At 39.2% G+C, this 16,313-nt stretch overlaps 1 protein-coding gene across 5 annotated transcripts in view; it reads left to right on the top strand.

Annotated features, from left to right (window-relative positions):
- The window catches only part of PTPN4 (protein tyrosine phosphatase non-receptor type 4), a 175,468-nt gene that overhangs the window by 67,866 nt on the left and 91,289 nt on the right, over positions 1-16,313 (top strand). For all 5 annotated transcript variants that reach the window (XM_084892217.1, XM_084892214.1, XM_084892216.1 and 2 more), the window contains one exon: positions 8,313-8,401. In XM_084892217.1, the coding sequence (XP_084748343.1) occupies positions 8,313-8,401 (89 nt within the window). The remainder of the gene's footprint in view (positions 1-8,312; positions 8,402-16,313) is intronic.

The raw sequence follows: 16,313 nt of genomic DNA, 5'->3' as shown, positions 1-16,313 counted from the left end.
CGCAGCAAGGTCAGGCCCACCCCCAGGTGGGTCCAGTTGCTCTGTGTGACTGCCTCTGGCCATCTGAGGCTTGCCTGCACCCAGGGCGCCGGGAAGTCTCAGATGCCTGCTTTCCAGCTGCCCAGGTCGCCTGAGGCTCAGGTAACCATGGCTGGTTGAGGCTTGTGCTACTGGCAGTGGCAGCAGCAGAGATGTGATGGGGGCATCACCTTCCTGATTGCCAGATTACCTCCCGCCTCTGAGGGCTAGCAGACTGTGAGAAGGGGCAGGCCAGGCTGAGGGACTCCCCCCCTCCAGTGCATGAATTTTTATGCACCGGGCCTCTAGTTTTATATAGAAAGAAAGCCTTTCTGTCAAAGCCTTTCTGTCTTTGAAACCAAGTGATAACTGTGTTAGAGGAGTCCTGGTTAGAAATGTACACAGGCTCTTGGTGGCCTTATAACAGCAGTTTGGGAAGTAGAGTGATGACCAGAGATTGATTAGGGAGTATTTAAGGAAGGCTGTGAGAGATTTTGCTCTCCAGGATACAGATAATAGTAACAGGAAACACCTATTTGGCATTTACAAGACATTATGTTTATTAATCTCATTTAATACTTAAAACAGCTCTGTGAGGTAAGAGAAGAACCAGTTTATAGGTTCTTTCAAAACCTTGTTTTTAACCTGCATGTATTTGAACACTTCATGAGACAATGGTTAGAATAATTTAAAAAATTAAAAATATAATCCCTTGAGGAGATTAAAAATGGTGGGAAAGTAAATGGATGCTGCATGGACATGCTCTCAGGAACAAACTGTAGTTACAACTGAAATATAGAAAACCTTCCTGAATAATCAACGGAAGACTTGTAGGAGAGAACCCTGATACCTGAGGACCAAGAGTGGAGACCGCACAGAGGCTGGTAGATGGGGCTGAAGCGCGAAAGGGCTGGCTGGGTGCCCACAGAGAGCAACTGAGTTCCGGAGAGGTATCTCAGCTGTGCGGGTTGCCACTGAGATCTCTGGGATCGAATTCCCAAGATGGGCACCCCAGCAGAGAGCACCACAGCTGAGAAGGGTAACCACTGGCTGTGGAAAGCAGCAGGTTTGCTGTCTGCCAGGGAGAGACAGCTGGAAATTCAGGCACCCTCTTAAAGGGCCAATGCACAAAATTCCCTGTGAAGCCACCCACCTTACGCTCCCAAAGAGGGAGGGCAAAGTGGGTTGGAGCTCTCTGAGCAGAATCCAGGATTCGAGATGGGGTTAACGTTTGAAGGCAGACACTGCCAGTTTCCTGTGGTGGTGAATCATTGCCTCACACAGGGAAAGGACAGTCTTTCCCACACACATTTGCTTTGCCTGACCCCGCAATTGGAAAACACCTTGCCTTGGGGCCACTTAAGAAACTAAAAACTATCTTGACTCTATTGAATGCTCTTGCCTATTAAATTTTAGAAGATTTTTAACATCTCCTTTTTCAATATCCTGTAGTTTTCTGAGTACAGGTCTTCTACCTCCTTAGGCAAGTTTATTCCTAGGTATTTTAGGAATAAGATACCTAGGAATAAATTTTTATTCCTAGGTATCTTATTTTCTTAATTTTTTTGTTGCAATGGTAAATGGGGTTGTGTTTTTAATTTATTATTATTGGTGTAAAAAAAGCCAAAGATGTTTGGGTGTTAAATTTGTATCTATCACAATGACAAATTCATTTATTAAATCTGGTAACGTTTTGATGAAGTTTTTAGGGTTTTCTATGTACAGTATCATGTCATCTGCAAGTAATGATAGTTTTACTTATTCTTTTCCAATTTAGATATCTTCTATTAGTATTTCTGCTTCTTGGCTGATCACTATGGCTTGCACTTCCAGTACAATGTCAAACAGGAGTGGTGAGAGTGGGCATCACTGTCTTGTTCCTGTTTTTAAGGGAAATGGTTTTAGTTTTTCCCCATTGAGTATTTTGTTGGCTATAGGTTTGTCATATAAGGTTTTATTATGTTGAGGTATTATTTCTTTAGTCCCACTTTACTGAGAGTTTTCGTCAAAAAATGGTGTTGGATTGTGTCATATGCTTTTTCTGTATCAACTGTGGTTTTTGTCTTTGAATTTGTTTATATGATATATCCCTTTTATTGATTTGCAGATATTGTTCCAGCCTTGCTTCCCCAGAATAAATCTCACTTGGTCGTGGTGTATAATCTTTTTAATGTATTGCTAGATGTGATTTGGTAAAATTTTGTTGAGGATTTTAGCATCTATGTTCATCAGGAATATTGGCCTCTTTCTTTTTACTGACTTTATCTGGTTTGGGGATTAGGGTAATGCTGGTTTCATAGGAAGAGCTTGGAAGTGTGCCTTCCTCTTGAATTTTTTGGAATAGTCTGAGGAGGATTGGTGTTCTTCTGTGAATGTTTGGTAAAAATCCCCCCTGAAGCCGTCTGGTCCATGGCTTTTGTTTGCTGGAAGTATTTTGATTACTGTTTCAATTTCATTGGTTGTTATCTGTCTATTCTGGTTTTCTAATTCTTCCTGATTGAGTTTTGGAAGATTGTATTTTTCTAGGCATATGTCCATTTCATCTAGGTTGTCCAGTTCGTTGGAGTAGAGTTGTTCGAAGTATTTTTTTTACAATCCTTTGTATTTCTGTGGGGTCAGTTATTACTTCACATATTTCTAATTTTGTTCATCAATCTTGTTTATCCTTTCAAAGAACCAGCTTTTGGTTTTATTGATTTTTTTTGTCGAGGGAGGGGGTCCTCTATGTCATTTATTTCTGCTGTGGTGTTTATTATTTCCTCCCTTCTACTTTGGGCTTTTCTTGTTGCTGTTTTTCTAGTTGTTCAAGTTGTAGAGTTAGATACCTTTTTACCAGTTTTTCTGTGGGTTTTTTTTTTTAAGTAGGCCTGTAGAGATATGAACTTCCCTTTTACAATAGTACTGCTTTCATTATGTCCCCATAGATTTTGGATTGCTGTGTTTTCATTATCATTTGTTTCCAGAATGTTTTTTATTTCTTCTTTGATCTCTTTGGTAACTTGTTCATTTTTTAATTGCATGCTATTTACCCTCTAGGTATTTGATACTTTTTAATTGTTTTTATTGTAGTTGATTTCTAATTTTATGCCATTGTGATCTGAGAAAATGCTTGAGACAACTTCAGTGTGTTTTTTTTTTTTAATTTGTAGAGACTTAGCCTGTGCCTTAATATGTGGTCTATCTTTGAAAATGTTCATGTACACTTGAGAAGAATGTATATTCCGTAGCTTTGGAGTGAAATGTTCTGAAGATGTCAATTAAGTCCATCTGATCTAGTGAGTCATTTAGGCTTGCTGTTTCTTTGCTGATTTTTTTTTTTTTAGAAGTTTTATCCAGTGATGTCAGTTGGGTATTAATGTCCCCTAGTATGATTATATTGCTGTTTATCTCTGCCTTGATATCTTCCAGAAGTAGTTTATTTTTTTTAATGAATTTGAGTGCATATAGGTTTACCAGAGTTATATTCTCATGTTGATTTGCTCCCTTTAGTATTACGAAGTAGCCTTCCTTATCTCTTGTTATGGCTTTCACTTGAGATCTAATTTTTCAGATATAAGTATAGCTACTCCAGCATTTTTTTTTTTCCCCATTTGCATGGGGAAAAATTTTCCATCCTTTCATGCTCATCCTGTGTGTATCTTTTGTTCTGAGGTGGGTCTCTTACAGACAGCATATAGTTATGTTATGTTTTTGTATCCATTGAGCTACCCTATGCCTAGAGGCCCAATGCACGAAGATTCATATAAGAATGGGCCTTCCTTCCCCTGGCTGCCAGCACTGCCGTAGCTCTGGCCAGAGCTGCCTTTCCACCTTCCCACACTGCCCAGAGGCCCAGAGCAGCTGGGGTGGTGCAGAATGCCTGCATTGTCACCATGGGGACGGACACTAGCGGTCCAGCATCTGTGTATGCAAATTAACCTGCCATCTTTGTTGGGTTAATTTGCATACTCACTTCTGATTGGCTGGTGAGTGTCTCAAAGGTATGGTCAATTTGCATCTTACTCTTTTATTAGTGTAGATAGGTACTTATTTATTGCCAAATCAATTCAGTTTAATTCTGTATGCCTAAGTTTCTCTTTCTTGTTCTTCTCTATACAGCATTCCCTTTAGCATTTGTAATGCTGGCTTGGTGGTGATGTATTCCTTTAGCCTTTTTTTTTTTTTTTTTTTGTCTAGGGTGCTTTTTATTTGGCAATTTTGAATGATAGCCCTGACGGATATAGTAATCTTGGTTTTAGATTCTTTCTTTATATTACCTTGAATACTTCATGTGCTTTCCTTCTGGCCTGTAGAGTTTCAGATGAGAAATCAGGTGTCAGCCTTATGGGAGCTCCATTGTAGATAATAGTTTGCTTTTCTCTTGTGGCCTTTAAGATTCTCTCTTTGACTTTAATTTTTGGCATTTTAATTATGCTGTGTCTGGGCATGGGCCTATTTGGGTTCTTGTTTGAGGTTCTCTGTGCCTCCTGAACTTGTGTGACTTTTTCTTTACCAGGTTAGGGAAGTTTTCTATCCCTTCTCCCCTTCTGCCTCTTCTGGGACGCCTGCTCTTCAAATATTGTTAACATTTCATCATGTCCTCTACAGCTCCCTTAAGTTGTTCCCCTGTTTTTTAAATTTTTTTTCTTTTTGATTCTTTGAATGAGTGATTTTCAACCTCATCTTTTAATTCACTGATTCGATTCTCAGCTTCCCCTAATCTGCTATTTATTTCTTCCAGTGTCTTCTTTATGTGTGCTATGTCATTCTTTGTTTTCTTAGTTACTATATGTTTTCTCATGCTGTTGAGCATCTTTACCATCCTTACTCTGAACTCTATCTGATAAATTTCTGATCTCTATTTCATTTATCTCTTCTTCTGGAGAATTCTCTTGTTCTTTCGTTTGTAGATTGTTTCCTATCTTTGGCTTTCTGTTTGGGTTTGTGACTGTGTATTAGATAGATCTGCTACGCCTCTCAATCTCTAATGCAGGAAAGTGTCAAATGCTGTTTCTAACTGATCAGGCAAAAACTAAAAACCTCCATACACTGTATCTGTTTACAGACTTACATGATTCTGTCTTAAATTGTCCTCAATCAAGCATCCATATATGTGGCAAGAGTTTTTTCAACAGGGTTCAGTAGTTGCTTCTGCCTGGAGGCTAATTGTTATTCTAAGTCTCTCTTTAAAAAAAAAAAAAGATATATTTTTATTTATTTTTTTTTTTTTTACAGAGAGGAAGGGAGAAGGATAGAGAGCTAGAAACATCGATGAGAGAAACATTGATAAGCTGCCTCCTGTGCACCCCCCCCCGCCCCGCCCCCCCCCCCCCCCCCCACACACACACACACACACACACTAGGGATGTGCCCACAGCCAAGGCATGTGTCCCTGACCGGAATCAAACCTGGGACCCTTCAGTCTGCAGGCTGACTCTCTATCCACTGAGCCAAACTAGTTTCAGCTATTCTCAGTCTCTTAATTGGGCCTCAGCAATTGTGCACTGTGGGGCAAAGTGTTTTCCAATGGAGGGATTAGCTGTCTTCCCCCACAGGCAAGGTCGCCTGTATGCCTAATGCCTGCGGAATATGACCTTGCAGTGTAAGGGAATGACTCAGCACAGGAAACCAGGGTGTCTGCCTTCTGAGCTCTGAATCCTAAGCCCCGGATCCTGGCTTCTGTTCTCACAGCTCCAGTCCACTCTGCCCTCCCTCTGCCAGAGCACAAGGTAGGTGACTCCTCAGGGAATTTTGTTCTTTGGCCCTTTAAGAGGGTGCCTGAATTTCCAGCTGTCTCTCCCTGGCAAACAACAACCCTGCTGCTTTTCATAGCAAAATGTTATGTGACTACCCTTCTCAGTTGTGGTGCTCTTTTCTGGGGGCCCAGCTCGGGAATTAGACCCTAGAGTTCTCATTGGCAACGCCCACAGCTGAGATATCTCTCTGGAACTCAGTTGCTGTCTGTGGGCGTCCCGCCAGCCCTTTCGCCCTTCTGCCACTCCTACCAGTTTCTATGCAGTCTCCCCTTTTGGTCCTCAGGCATAGGGTTCTCTCCAGCGAGTCTTCCATTGATTATCAAGGAAGTTTTTCTGTAATTTAGTTGTAATTACAGTTTGTTCCTGGGAGCATATCTGTGCAGCATCCACTTTATCCACTGGCATTTTTAATCTCTGTACTTAATCTTTTAAATTTGCTTCTATATCCACCACTACATAGAACTTGCTCTTGTGTGTGTAGTTTGAGCTGTGGCTTTCTGTAATCTGATTGTATCTTTTTTATGTCTTTACAGTTCAGGTGCATTGATTATATACCTTGAAATGTTACGTATTATTTTCAAGTTTTACAGATTCTTTTTCTTTTTTAATTTCTTTATTGATTAAGGTATTACGTATATATCCTTATTCTCCCATTACCCTCCAAGCTCCCATTCATGCCCCCACCCTCCCTTGTTGTCTGTGTCCATTGATTAAGCTTGTATGCATGCATACAAGTCCTTTGGTTAATCTCTTCCCCTTTACTCCCACTGTTCCCTGCCTTCCCTGAGGTTTGATGTTCTGATTGATGTTTCTCTGTCTCTGGATCTATTTTTGTTCATCAGTTTATGTTGTTCATTATATTCCACAAATGAGTAAGAGCATGTGATTTTTATCTTTCTCTGTCTGACGTTTTTCACTTAGCATAATGTTCTCCATCTCCATCCATGTTGTTGCAAATGGTAAGAACTCTTTTTTTTACCACAGTGTAGTATTCCATTGTGTAGATGTACCACAGTTTTCTAATCCACTCATCTGCTGATGGGCACTTAGGCTGTTTCCAAATCTTAGCTATGGCAAATTGTGCTGCTATGAAATAGGGGTCCATTCTTTCCATATATCTTTTCTGATGTTTTTTGATGGGGAGCTGAAAAAGTAATAGGAGCACATATTAAGTCTGTCATCAATTAGGCTAAGTCTGCCATTTTAGTCCTGACTTCTAATTGATGTCCTTTAAAAATGATTTAAGATTCTGATAATAATGTACAGGTTTTGGTTAATGGTAAACAAAATGAGCAGCCAGACAAATTAGCATACACTGTTGTGTTTGACCTTGTTATGTATTATTCTACCCAATGGGTTAATTTAATAAGGTTTTACTTAATTAGAAATTATTATAACAATTTAAATATTTTTTCTTAGGGAGACAATTATAAAATCTTATATTTTCAACAATTTTTTTTAGCAGATCAATAGTAGGTGGTAAAAGCATTATTGCTATATCAGTTTACCTATGGAAAGTTTCAAGTCAAAAAGCAAAACTATTTCAGGGTTGATTAGCATCTGAAAAACAGTATTTTAATTCTATTCATTTTCCTCATAATGTAGGTTAGCTATTCAAGTTCGATCAGTTAGAATGAAAATTCTTACTCAATTCTCAAAGCACAATTCAGATTTTCTTCTTTAGAGTCTTCCAAACTCTCAAACAATTAATTGTTCCTCACTCTATAATTTCATGATGTATTTTATTGTATTATACTAATTAAAGGAGTTTTCTTATCTTGAAAATACTGTTTTATTGCAGGTTACCCTTCACCAAACTCTGAAGTCCATTTTTCTTATTCACTTTTTATAATCAGAGCATTATATTTGCACAGTGATTGGAATGTAAGAATTTTAGGAATGGAAGGATGGATACTAACTCATCATTCTAATTTTCTGTCCCAAATAAAGTATAAACTATGGGAAGTCCTGAGATCATAATGACTTTTAATAATGCAACGTTTAAGTTTGATTTGAAATATGTCATTTATTTTTATGAGGTAACAATTACCATATGGATTTGTAACTATGCAATTACTAGAGGCCTGGTGCACGACATTTGCGCACTCTGCCCGGCCTGCACCCTCTTGCAGTCTGGGACCCCTGAGGCTTGTCCGACTGCTGGAGGCAGGAGAGGCTCCCACCTCCACCATGCTCTCCAGCCAGGAGCTGGGTTGGCTGCTCCTTAGCACTGCCTTGAGGGTAGGAGAAGCTTCTGCCACTGCAACTGCGCTTTCCAGCTGTGAGCCCAGCTTCTGGCAGAGCAGTGCTCCCCCTGTGGTAGCGCAGTGACCAGAGGACAGCTCCTGCTTTGAGCTTCTGCCCTCTGGTGGTCAGTGCATATCATAGCGACCTGTCGTTCTGCCGTTTGGTCTATTTGTATATTACGGTTTTATTATATGGGATGTGGTGCCTTTGAAAATTTCTCATTGTATAAAAAATAAAACTAATCCTATTTTTAAAATATATTTTTAACAGATAAAGCCCAGTATTTTAGATTTGTCATTTTCTTTTTTGAAGGATCAAAGTAACAATGAAATTATGATTGGAGTGATGTCAGGAGGAATTCTCATTTATAAGAACAGGGTACGAATGAATACCTTTCCATGGTAAGGACTTCCATGAATACTTTTGCTTTTTTATATTACTAATATAATAATTCATATTAAAGAAAATGACGAAGTATATTAATGTTGGCATGCAAATTTATTTTACTTGGAATCTACCAGAAGACACCAAAATAATTGTGTTAATTTATTTCAAAAATTGCTTAGCTTCTCGGAAATATTACTTTATGAATTTTTCTCTTAGGGAATCTCTAAATTTGTACTGTAATATGTTAGCTAGCATCATGTGTACTCTGTCCTGCACCATCCCCATTGCTTTAAATACAGTATTTCATTTAAATGCATTCATTGAGATAGATTATTATTTGGAACACAGGCATACTAAGACTTATATTACAGTGGCTTAAATTGGTGCTAAGAAAGTATGGTGGCTGCATGGGGTATAAAACCTATGTTTTTATTTTTGCTTTTTGTCTCAGTTCTACTGTCCTTCGTATATTACCCTTGTCCTCACTGTCTAGGATGACTCACCCACCATCACTTCTATATCCCAGAATGAAGAAAAAGGAAAAGTAGCATCTGCCAGTTCCCTTTAATGGAATGACATGAAAATCTTAACAGTCACATTTATCATATCTCATATAAGTAACTCAGGTTTTTAAAAAATAAACACAATGATTTTCTTTAGGGGAAGAAACAAATACAAAAGAACTATATTGTATTAATCTGTTTTGTTGTTTTTTATAGCTCTTAAAATATTTGGTCCTGATTTTTCAATATCTATGATTTTCATTTTTATAATATTCACTCTTAATAGAAATAGGGTAACTGACAGGAGCAATTATTTTATAAAATTGCCACAACTTTGTTTTTTTTAAAGAAAGATAAATTTTTGTTAGGACATAAGAACATAAACCATGAAAAAAAAAATTAATGAAATTAAATACTTTTGCTTTTCAAAAGATACTCTAAATACACAGTTGTTTAAAAAAGACATATTTTTAAAAAACAAAGAATTTACCAAGAATATATGAAGAACTTACAGCTCAGTAATAAGACAAACTAATTTAAAAATAAGAAAAATACTTGAATAAACAATTCAACCAAAGATACACAAATGGCCAACATGAAAAGATGCTCAGTCATCAGTGAAATGCAAATTAAAGCCATAGTGCAGTATTACTGAACAACCACTAGAAAAGCTCCAATTAAAAAGAATGACAGTGTTGTGCAGCTGGTGTGGCTCAGTGGTTGAGCATCAGCCAATGAACCAGGAGGTCACTGTTGGATCCCAGTCATGGTACATGCTCAGGTTGTAGGCTTGATCCCCAGTAGGGAGCATCCAATATATAATTCTCTTTCATCACCGATGTGTCTACATCCTCCCCTTCCTCTTTCTCTAAAAATCAATAAAAACTACTTTTTTTTTTAAAGGGAAAGGTTGGCAGTCTCTTTAAAGTTAAACATAGATTGACATATAATTCAGCAATTCTATTCCTAGATAATTACCCAAGAGAAATGAAAACACGTTTTTATAAATATTTGTCCAGCCCTGACTGGTTTGGCTCAGTGGATAGAGCATCGGCCTGTGGACTAAAGGGTCCCAGATTCGATTCAAGTCAAGGGCATGTACTTTGGTTGTGGGCACATCCCCAGTGGAGAGTGTGCAGGAGGCTGCTGATCAATGTTTCTCTCTCTTCGATGTTTCTAACTCACTATCCCTCTCCCTTCCTGTCTATAAAAAATCAATAAAAAAATTTAAAAAGATTTGTCTTCTAAGCTTATCTAATAAAAGAGTATTATGCAAATTAATCATCACTCCACTGCACCCACAAGCCATGCCCATAAGCCAATCAGGAGCGAATATGCAAATAAACCCAACCAAGATGGCTACAGCCACAGAGAACAGGAGGGGGGCTTGAGTTTCCCCCGGCGATGGAAGAATCCAAGCCTTCTGGACACCCTTACAGGCCAAGACCTCGCTTAAGGCTACAAAGTTTCAATTATAAAAGATACATAAATCCCAACAGAAATGGCTGCTGCCATGGAGGGAGCAGAAGGCTTGGCTCTGCTCCAGGCTACAAAGTTTTAATTGTAGGAGATAAATAAACCCCAGATACCAAGGCCTCCACTTCGGTCACCAGGGGGCATGGCCAGCCTGCAAACCACCATAGGCCCCTTGCTCAGGCCGCCCCACGTCCTAAGGGAACCCCCACCCTGATCCAGGACACCCTTCAGGGCAAACCAGCCAGCTCCCACCCATGCACCAGGCCTCTATCCTATCTAATTAAAGAATAATATGCAGATTGACCATCATTCCAACACACAAGATGGTTGCCCCCATGTGGTCAAAGATCCTGCCCCAATGTGTACACAAGATGGCCAGCAGGGAAGGGCAGTTGGGAGGGACCAGGCCTTCAAGATAGAGCAGTTGTGGGCGATCAGGCCATCAGGGGAGGGCAGTTGGGGGCAACCAGGCCTGCAGGGAAGGGCAGTTGAAAGGGGCCCAGACCTGCACGGGAGGGCAGTTAGGGGCAAATAGGCTGTCAGAGGAGCAGTTAGGCATCAATCAGGCTGGCAGGGGAGTGGTTAGGGGGTGATCAGGCTGGCAGGCAGAAGTGGTTAGGGACGAGCAGTTGGGAGTCAGCAGTCCTGGATTGTGAGAGGGATGTCTGACTTCCTATTTAGGTCCCATCCCGCTGGGCAGCCGGACATCCCTTGAGGAGTCCCAGATTGGAGAGGGTGCAGGCTGTAGGGGTCCCAGATTGGAGAAGGTGCAGGTTGGGGGGGGGGCCCATATTGGAGAGAGTGCAGACTGAACGTAGGGACACAACCCTTCCTTGCACTGATTTCGTGCACCGGGCTTCTAGTGTTATTCATAATAGCACAAAACAAAATTCCAAATGTCCATCAGTTGGTGAGAGGAAAAGCAAATCATGGTATATCTACACAAAGGAATACTGTTCAGAAATAAAAAGAAATGAACTAGATACATTATGCTATGTGGATGACCCTACCCTCAAAACATTATGCTGATTGTTAGAAGTCCATACATATACTTTGTTTCTATTTATATGAAATTCATAAATTACTGGTTAGAGCAGAGCAATGGTTGTAAGGAACTGAACATGGGAAGAGGCAATTGACTGCAAAGGGGCACCAGGCGACATTTTGAAGTGATGGAAATGTTACATGGTGAATTGGGTGGATGGAAGTTACACAGCCAAATACATTTGTCAAAATTCATTGAATTGTTCGCCTATGATTATTATATTTCATTGTATGTATAAATTACACCTCTGAATAGCTCATAAAAACACTAAAGATCACTTAGTGTTTCTTGTTACATCTTCTCAGTGCTTCCTATGCAATTCAAACTGTGGTATGTTCAAAGGAGAATATAAAACAGTTCAATGCGTGGTCCCTATAAGTGAACACAAAAATTCATTATAAAACAGTAAGAAAGTGTATTGGTAGATGTATATCTTTATGATTTTACTAAAGACAATTTTTAAAAATACATTCTTACATTTTATTTTACATTTTATATAAATGTCAAAATCAGAAATAAATTATTTTCAGTTCATATGCATTAAAAGAATATGATAATCTAAATTTTCCTGTATTGTCAAAATTCTATATTATACACAATTCCTTTATTATTAATAAGGATTCTAAAAGAGTTTTTGGCAAATTGCTTCAAAAAAACAAAAGATACACTCTCTCTAGAGAAAACTTTAATGGCTCAGTGATAGTTGAAATGGTTTTATAAAGGATAAATAAAAATTTCCTAAATGAAATTAAAATGAAATGTGCAAGAGGCACATGTGTTTAGAGGGTTCAATCAGGGAATTCATGGTAGATGTACCAAGCATGTGGGAAGACCTACTAGTAAGAAAGAACTTGGCAACTTGAGGAAATATTGGGCTTTTTGGTTTGGTTTTTCCTTCAGTTTTCTTCATTGTGTATAGAAGCAAGGCAACAAGAATTTAGGAAAATAATGCTTAAGAGAAATTAGATTTAGATTTTGAAGGATCTTATGTATTCTATATGCTCAGGAGTTGGTATTTTATTGGTAAGTATACCTACAGCTTAATATTGAGAAAGAACTCATATTTTCCAAGTCTTTCTCATAAAATTTAGGCAAGTATATGCACCTTTATTATATTGACTGGAAAACCTTATATAGTGTTCATTTTAAACATTGTGAAGAATTAATCTATGTAGATGGGATTTAAATGTATTAAAGCTATTAAATTTTCATTGTCATGGAACATAAGAATGTCTTGTGATCCTAACTACTCATAACAATACATACTATAACAAATACATTTATAAATACTACACCAATAGCCATGATTTAAGATCCAGTATGAAACCAAAATTCAAATGGTAGAATTACCAAATTTCTACATGAATGAAGAATTTAGAGCAAAGTTGGAAGTTTTAGAATTGATTATTTTAAATATTGAGACAGAAAAAAAATGACTCATGGATTTTAATGCATTTTATCTGTAGCTTAAAATCCTGTAAGTTGGGGGTTATTAGCATTGTTTTTTCAGATAAGGATTGAAAAATGGCAGAGAACTTGGCTGGTCTAAGGTTAAACAACTGGTTAAGTATAAAGTGGAACTTTTAACCCAGGTCTTTCAGATTCTGAAACACACTCTTCTCCCTTACCACTTCTCTTAAAATTAGAACTACATGTAGAAAAAGTAGTGTGCCACATACTAAATATGCTTCCTCGTATCTTTTCATGTATGATTATTCCTGAATTATTTAGTTCAAGTTCATACTTTTAAAGTGTTGAATAGTGAATTGGGATTATTTTTAGAGAAAATAATCTGTAAATTAGACTTCATTAAAATCAATGCTAATAAAAGACAACACTATTAAGCCTGGCTGGTGTGGCTCAGTGTTTGAGTGTCAACCCATGAACCAGGATATCATGGTTTGATTCCAGTCAGGGCATATGCCCAGGTGGTGGGTTCAATCCCCAGCATGGAGCATGCAGGAGGCAGCTAATCAATGATTCTTTCTCATTATTGATGTTTCTATATTTTCTCTTCTTTCCTCTTTGAAATCAATTAAAATATTTCTTTTTAAAAAGAAATACATATTTTAAAAAACAAAAACAAAACATTCACCATTAAGAAAATAAAATGGGGAAGAGAAAGTTCTGGTTCCAAGTCCAGCAGGTAAAGAATTTGGAAGTCATCACTCCTATCCTTACAAGAAAAAACAACAAAAAATAAGGAAATATGAAAATCAACTATTGTTTTTAGATCCTTCAGAGAATTAAGTACTCAAGGCACACTGCAGCTCTCAAAACTGAAGAGACAGATGAATATAAAGAATGACAGTTTACTAGGACTAAGAAATCACTCTGTAGCCAGCAACTGGTAGGAAATAATTAAAGGGTGATTGACTTTGCTTTAGTCGGAGCAAAGATAGCTTGAGAGGTGAAAACTCGTGAAGTCTCAGCCTTAGGAAGTCCTTCCCCCGCCCCCCTTCATGTTTTCATAAGTTTTACCATCAGTTGCTCACCAGGTTCTCAGTGTGAACAATGGAGAAAAATTTCATGTTCTGGAGGGTTGAGGGTTGATGGTGCTGGTGAACCGGAGGTAACTATTTAAAATGTGCCCAGAGCTTTCTTTTTTCTTTACGGAAGGTCTGCCCTCAAGGAAATAGTTTTACCAATACTTAACCATCATGGGTTTTTATCAATAAGAGCCTAGTCAGCCGAAACCGGTTTGGCTCAGTGGGTCTGCGGACTCAAGGGTCCCAGGTTCGATTCCAGTCAAGGGCATGTACATTGGTAGCGGGCGCATCCCCGTTGGGGGGGAGGGGGTGCAGGAGGCAGCTGGTCTGTATCTCTCATCGATGTTTCTGGCTCTCTGTCCCTCTCCCTTCCTCTCTGTGAAAAATCAATGAAATATACTTAAAACAAAATAAGAGCCTATTCAAAGTGGGGGAAGGGAAATCACAACATCCGGCTCCCTCCATAGTTCTTGTGTCACCTGAGTGTAAGGTTTGAGGAGCAGGAAAAGGGAGTTGGAGACCAAGACATGTTAAAGGGGAAGTTTATTCTGCTGTAAGGATTGAGATTCATTATCGGAGGAGGTAGAGAAACCAGGATTAGAGGAGGGGAGGAGGAGAACCCAGCCAATTGCCTCCTGAGACTGGAAGAGACAGTAACACCTGCAAGGGAGAAGATTCCTTTTGAGTGGGAGGAACAGGAAGGGGTGGGCCCCAGGGCACTCGGCACGTGCTGATTGATGGTTCAATGTCTTGGGATCTCATAACTCCACCCACCAGTTGGGGAGAGGGAGGATCTATCACTAAAAACTAGGTGAGCTGTAAAGCAATGAAAGTCAGTCAAGGGTCACAAACCACTAAAACACTGAGACCTAATAGGATTAAATAATTATTCCTCCAACCCACATCTTACTACATTACCATGGTTCCTATATAATATAATTACAATTTAAATAACTGCAAGACTCAATCTACATAAGAAGTAGTCTGTCAGGAAACCCAGGGACAAGGGGGAGACAAAAACAAAGATAGGATAGGAAGTAGCCTCAAACACCAACCTCACAAACTGATCCTTTGAGGAAGCTACAGTTTGATAGCCTTAGTTTCTAAATGAATTTGTGCCCGGGGCATTATTGAAAACAGTAGAGTAAGGGAGTGTTAAAGTTAGGAGTGCTTATTGAAAGACTGGAATGACTGGTATCACTCTCATTTTAGGTTACTGTGGGCATATCCAAAGCTGGGCCCTCCTGAAAAGCAACAGTAGAAGCTTAACATTGAGGGTTGACTACTGGAGATAGAGTTCATAAAAGTAGTCCACCAGCCCTGGCCAGTGTGATTCAGTGATAACAGTGTCATACTTTAATAGTTCACATTCTGAACATAAAATTATAGTAATTTTTAAAAAAATATATTTTCATTGATTTCAGAGAGGGGGAGGGAGAGAGAAAAACATCACTAATGAGAGAGAATCATTGATTGGCTGCCTCCTGCACACACCCTACTGAGGATCTAACCCAGAATCCGGGCATGTTCCTTAACTGGGAATGGAACCTTGACCTCCTGGTTCATAGGTCAACGCTCGACAACTGAGCCACACCAGCCAGATGATGAAATATATTTTAATAAACACTGCCTTTATAAGTATTCAAAGTGTATGTACATTTTTGTATATACAAAAGGATACCCTGATTAAGGTATCTATGGAAAATCTGTTAATGTTATGCTAAATAGTGGAAGTGTCAATGCTTTTCATGTAAGTAAAATCAGGAAAAAATATGCTTACTCTCTCTAATTCAGCTTTGTTATTTAAGTCCTATCAAGCATATTAAGGCAAGAATCCTATTTAATAAAGAGGGGATATGCTAATTGACCACCACTCCATCACAAAGATGGCTGCACCCACAGTTGAGGCCAAGTTCCCATAAGGATTCTTAACAAGCATTCATCAGGAACCTAAGGCTATGCCTTCCCCTGCCCCCGTGGGGCTTGACAAGGGACCTCAGGCTGCATCCCACACCCGGCAGGGCTTGACAGGGGACTTGAGGCCACGACCCCTGCCCCAGCACCAGGCTGAGGGACCTGAGGCCGTGCCCCCCACCCAGCGTGGCTTGATGGGACCTCAAGGTGCACCCCCAATGCTGGGTCTGGAGAACCAGGCCCCACAACCCACCCCAGCACCAGGCCAGGGGACCTGAGGTTTCACCCCCCTGCCTTGAGCATCCCTGTACTCAAGAGCATCTAGATTTTTTTTCCATTGCTATATCTAAGAGTTTTATAATTTTGCATCTTATGTCTAAGTCTCTGATCCATTTTGAGTTATTGGGTCGGCAGCTAAGTAATTGCGGATTTTTTAAAGAAAATCAAAGACAATTTTTTCATGGAACTAAATAACTTTATTCTGTAATGTATTGCCCTT

Source organism: Pipistrellus hanaki (assembly GCF_964339955.1).
Source record: "Pipistrellus hanaki genome assembly, chromosome: 8".
NCBI classification, from domain to species: Eukaryota; Metazoa; Chordata; class Mammalia; order Chiroptera; family Vespertilionidae; genus Pipistrellus; species Pipistrellus hanaki.
This window is presented reverse-complemented; position numbering and strand designations above follow the sequence as displayed.